Here is a 6,000-nt window from a genome sequence, read left to right on the forward strand (position 1 = left end):
TCCTTGAGTGCGCCTGGCTGAACTCCCGAGTAAACATGCACTGCTGCATAGGTAAATTCTCTTTCCCATCTGAGCTATAAAAGGTTGGAAGGGATCGTCTGGGGCAGGAACGCAATAATGATACCTCACACCATGTGTGGATTAATCTTGGCATTTTAATCATTTAATCCCTTCATCCAGACTAAAACACAAACATACCTGGCGCTCCCTTACCCCCGTAAACACCTGAGGTTCAATTGTTTAAAATAAATGAGGGTGCATCTACGCTGGAGAAATAATGCAGTTTGACACCATTTTAATTGCCATGGCTCTATCCTACAAAATCCTGGGATTTGCAGTTTTGTGAGGCACCAGCACTCTTTGGCAGAGAAGCCCAAAGATTCCTGAAAAACTACAAATCCCAGGATTCTGTCACACGGAGCTACATCACTTAAAGTGGTGTCAAACTGCACTCACCACCTGACTAGCCATCCCCCTTGATTGGGAGGTCAGCCATGGATCCGGTTTACTTCAGCCAAGCAACACAACTAAAGTCAAGTCAAGGCTGCCATCTAAACCTCAAAACAGCTGTCCTTTTGCTGCCTTTCCACCCAAGGCTGCACCTGCACTGCAAGAGTAATGCAGTTTGACACTGCTTTAACTGCTCTGAGTCCTTTCTATGGAATCCTAGGATCTGTAGTTTGGTGAAGCATTTAGCCTTCTATGTCAGAAGAGACGCCTGGTGCCACCGTTGCTGTTGTGTGCGTTTCCGACTTATAGCGACCCCATCACAGGGTTTTTCTTGGCAGGTTTCTTCAGAGGGAGGTTTGCCTCTGCAAAGAGGCTGAGGAAGTGTGACTTGGTCAGGCTTTCCACAGCTGAGCTGAGGCTGCATCCACACTGCAGAAATAACCCTGTCTGACCCCACTTTAACTGCCTTGGCTCAATGCTGTGGAATCCTGGGAATCGCAGTTTGTTGTGGCACCAGAGCTCTCTGACGGAGGCAGCTGCTAAATGTCTCACAAAACTACAATTGCTAGAATGCCACAGCACTCAGACATAGCTGCTAAAGCGGTGTCAAACCGGATTATTTCTGCAATGCGAATGCACCCAACGATTCCAACCCTGCTCTCCGAAGACCTAGGGTCCAAATACACTGCAGAAATAATCCACTTTGAGACCGCTTTACCAGCCCTGGATCAATGCCAGGGAATCCTGGGAACTGTAGTTTGTTCTGGCATCACCAGAGCTCTCTCAGACCGAGGAGGCTAAATGTCTCACACAGTTACAGAATCATAGAATCACAGAGTTGGAAGAGACCGCAAGGGCCCTGATCCGGCCCAACCTGCCATGCAGGAACTCTCAATCAAAGCACCCCATTGACAGATGGCCGCCCAGCCTCTTATCGAGCCAGGGCAGTTAAGGCGGACTAGTTCTGCGATGTGTGTTTTGGAGCCTTGCCCGGAGGCCCCCAAACTGTGCGCCCTCTAATAAGACATTTTGGACTCCATCTCCCAGAAGCCTCAGCCATGTTGGCCGATAGCCTGGGATTCTGGGAGCTGGAGTCCAAAAGATCTCTTTATTAAAGGGGACACAGTTTGGGGACCAACAGTACAAAGTACAAAACCCCAGATTTGCACAGGATGGCGGCAGCAGGGCAGCAGCAAAAGCGGTGTCAAAGCGCATTATTTCTGCAGTGCAGACGCAGCGTCCCTTGCAGAAGCAGCAGCAGCCTATTGTTGAAGCCCTTTCTCCTCCTCCTCCTCCGCCTGACCTGCTGGCCTCCTCCATGGCTCCGTCTCTCATGCGTGGCCCTCGGGCAGCCCCCGGCCCCGTCGCGATGGGCCGCCTCAAGACCCGGCTGCAGAGCCCCGGCCGCGGCCCAGAGCCAGCCCCGCGGCCGCCATCTTGAGAAGAGGGCCCCGAAAGAAGCAGCAGCAGCAGCAGCAGCAGCAGGAGCCAAAGCCGGGAGAGCACTCGGCGCTACGGAGCGCGGCGAGGGACAAAAGCGGGACAGAGGCGCGCTCTCGCCGGGCAGAAGGAGGAGGAGGAGGGAATGGAACGCCACCCGGAAGCGAGGGAGAAAGGAGCGCGAGCGTGAGCGCGCGCGAAAAAGGAGGGGGCAGCGAGTGAGGGCAGGGCGCTCTGTCCCTTCTGGCTCCTCAGGGATTCTGCCAGGGAGGGAGGGAGGGAGGGAGGAGAAGCCGTTGCTCCCCCTCAGAGCCCCCCCCGCCACCAACGGTCTCCTCATGATAATACAGTACAAGCAGAGTGAACAGAGAGCATGATACACACCAATAATAACAATAATAACAATAATAATAGAAGCAGGGGGACCAGATATCATACACACCAATAATGATGATGATGATGATGATGATGATAATAATAATAATAATAATAATAATAATAATACAAGCAGAGTGAACAGAGAGCATACACACCAAGGAGGACCAATAATTATAATAGTACAGTACAAGCAGGGTGACTAGATATCATAACTGCCAAGGAGGACAAATATGAATATAATAATAATAATAATATAAAAAACAAAAGCAGGGGGACTAGATGGCATAATCACAAAGAAGGGCAAATATGAATATAAATATTTTAATATATTAATAACATTATATATATATATATATATATATCTATATATATATATATCTCAGATATAACTACTGTACAAAAGAGGACTAATAATAATAGTAATATATAAAAATACAAGCAAGGGGACCAGATATCATAACTACAAAGGAGGACAATTAAAAATAATAATAATAATAATATCAAAATACAAGCAGGGGGACCAGGTATCATGACCACTAAGAGGACAAATAATAGTAATGATGATGTTGATGATGATGTAAAAAAATGCAAGCAGGGGGACCAGATGTCCTAACCACAAAGAAGAACAATGTTAAATAAGTACAACAACAACAACAATAATTCAAGCAGGGGGACCAGATATCATACCCACAAGGAAGGACTATTATTAGTAGTATTAAGATACAAGGAGGGTGACCAGATGTCCTAAGGACAATGTTAAATATAATAATAATAATAATTAATAATAATATTAATAATACAAGGAGGGTGACCAGATGACATAACCATGAAGGAGGACAAATATTAAAAATGATGATGATTGTGACACACAACATAACAACAAAGGAAGACAATGTTAAATAAATACAATAATAATAATAATACAAGCAGGATGACCAGATGACATAACCATAAAAGACAAATATTAAAAATGGGAATAAGAATAATACAGGGTGATTAAATGTCCTAACAACAAAGGAGGACAATAATAATAATAACAACAACAACAGCAGCAGCAGGATGACCAGATGTCATAACCCTAAAGAAGGATAAGGCAGCACAAAATGTAAGATATTCAAGAAAAAAGTGGGGACAAGACCAAGTAAAAGTTAGAAACACCCCTGGAAATAGAAATTCATGCTTCATAGTGAGGCTCAAAATGGAGGACATTCATGAAAAATGGAGGGACATGAGACTCGCCATAAGTCAGAAACGACTTGAAGGTACATGGCAACAACTTGCATTGACCACAGTGGGGCTCAATGTTCAAAGTCTGCTTCACTTTACTCTTCCCTTCCTAAACTCTGCTTCTAAAAATGTAACGTGTGTATGTGGCTTCAAGTGGCCTGTCAACTTAATGGCGACCCCATGAATTTCATAGGGTTTTCATAAGTGAGGAATCCTCAGAGGTGGATTTGCCCATTCCTTCCTCTGAAATAGGAATACCACCCCGGTATTCATTAGCAGTTTACTGCTTAGGTTCTAAGATCAGTCAGATGGGATCTAGTGCCTTCAGGGTATGTAAGATTTGTGGTTGTTGTTAACTGTCATTAAGTCAACTTTGATATGGCAACCTTACAAATGAAAAAACCCAAGTGCCCCTATCATCAACCAACCTGGTCAGGTCTTGCAGATCCACAGCCATGGCTTTTTTGATTGAGTCCATCCATATGTGATGCAGTCTTCCACTTTGCCTGCTGCCTTGTACCTTACCAAGCATTATTCTCTTTTCTAAGAAGTCATGATATGTCTTCTTATGATGTCCAAAGTACGACAGTCTCAGTTTAATCATCATGGCTTCTAAGTAGAGTTTAAGCTTGATTTGGACCTAGGACCATGTATGGTACCACCACACTAAACAGAATTGCGTTAAATTTTAAATACTTTTTTCCATAGATTTATGGCTATTCTGTGTACAAACTGTTCCCCCTGCTTCTCCAGCCAGATGTCCCCCACCCTTCAAAACATTCCCGTTTTACAGAAATGATAGCCACCTGTATCAATGATGGAATCATCGTTCAATACCCTTCTTTGGGTTGATGAATTCACCTGGGTATCCCAGTTGAACAGACTTCTTGTGAATCCTCTACTAACAGCCACACATCAATCAGCCCAGAGACATGCCAGGGGTTACTTTCCCCGCCTTTTGCCTTTACAACATTTATCCAGAGCAGGCTAACTTTTCTCCAAATAGCATACAAATGGGTGTGAGTAAGGAGCATAAATCAAGCATGGAGTGATCAACACTGATGAAACTAGCCAAAGAGCAAATACAGGAGGATAACAACAATGTCAATTCCTTTTTTTTTTCTTCCATGCTGTTAGAATCTTGCAATACTTTTTGAGTGTTATATTGAATTCATGGAATTTGATATTCCTCAGGAGGACTGCTTTGTTTCTCTCATAATTTATTAAAGTAGTAGACACTAACTCTGTCGTCCTCCTCATTTACAAATGGGAAATATTAGTAAGCCATAAAATTAGTAGCTCTGTTTTTCATCTTTCGTTAGCTTTTACTCACCGAAGGCAGCACCATAAAGTAAACCATCCGTACAATGTGTGACATGGTCTCTAGCAAATGATGTTTGGTCATAGAATATTTTTAGTAATATTCTTGTGCCCACTTAGCAGGGAGTAAGTTTCTCTAGACTCACTGGGGTTACTCTCGAAGTATCATTCATGCTTGGAAGAATTACTTTTTGGAATACAGACTTCTCTAGCTAGGATGCCAAAGGTAACTTTTTGCAGTCCAAAAGTAAATTTTCTAAGTTCTGAACATGCATAATATTGCACTGCTTCTTAACCCAATTTGTATAGTATGGAATCTGGCAAATATATCAGTAATGTTGTGGGCAGAACACACTGTCCTTGTGCTCCCTCATAGGTGATTATTACAATTTTCATTATACGACAGCTTACCAAGACTCAAGAACTTGAGGACTGAGAGCTTTCACTTTTTAGAAATGAAATGAGCAACACATGTTCCTTGATTGGTTGTTCTGATGCAACTCTGTCTCCTCACTATTGACTATGCTGGCTTGAACTGATGTGACTTCTTGTCCAGTAACATCTCAGAGGTTGCATTTTCTTCACCTCTGTTGATGAAAGCAGATCTCTGATCACACTCTAACACAGGTGGTAAGGGAAGAGACAATACTATACACCATGTCTGTGCTTAGTTGTACAGCAAATATGATGTAATGAGAATGATGCAGCCCTTCAAATACTGATGGACAGTAACTCCCAGTATTCCTTATGATTGGTTTTGCTCACGAAGGCTGCTGGGACTTGCAGTCCAACAACTGCAGTCTTGTACTTAACTACTGCTCACTCATTCTTTATCACTGGCTATCCTGACTAGGGCTATTAAAGTGGTAGACTTACACTCCATCATATTAGATAGATTCTGGAAAAGCAGAGAGGAAAACCCTGTACCCTTCACCATGCATACTAAGGATGGTCAAAACCTCTATGTGAGGCTTATCTGACTATATATATATATATATATATATATATGCACATACATACATATAAAACACCAGGTTGACATGTAAGTTCAAAAAGTATGTCAACCTCCACCCCGGCATGCCTGCTGTCATGCTTATTTAATCTGTCACTTTGTGGTTTCTGCACAATGTGGTTTTTCTTTCAGAAGCCAAACTACTTGTTGTAGAGTGGATAAGTGCAAGACAG

The 6,000-nt window shown here is 43.1% G+C and overlaps 1 protein-coding gene across 6 annotated transcripts in view; it reads right to left on the reverse strand.

Annotated features, from left to right (window-relative positions):
• Positions 1 to 1,959, reverse strand: part of MAP3K4 (mitogen-activated protein kinase kinase kinase 4) — a 73,079-nt gene extending 71,120 nt beyond the window's left edge. For 3 of the 6 annotated variants that reach the window (XM_042465003.1, XM_042465027.1, XM_042465020.1), the window contains exon 1: positions 1,754 to 1,959. In XM_042465003.1, coding sequence (XP_042320937.1) covers positions 1,754 to 1,785 — 32 coding nt within the window. In that variant the 5' untranslated portion in view covers positions 1,786 to 1,959. The remainder of the gene's footprint in view (positions 1 to 1,753) is intronic. The other 3 variants (XM_042465011.1, XM_042465043.1, XM_042465035.1) reach the window with 2 other exon arrangements.
• Positions 1,960 to 6,000: the final 4,041 nt, after the last annotated feature.

Source organism: Sceloporus undulatus, chromosome 1 (genome assembly GCF_019175285.1).
Source record: "Sceloporus undulatus isolate JIND9_A2432 ecotype Alabama chromosome 1, SceUnd_v1.1, whole genome shotgun sequence".
Taxonomy (NCBI): Eukaryota; Metazoa; Chordata; class Lepidosauria; order Squamata; family Phrynosomatidae; genus Sceloporus; species Sceloporus undulatus.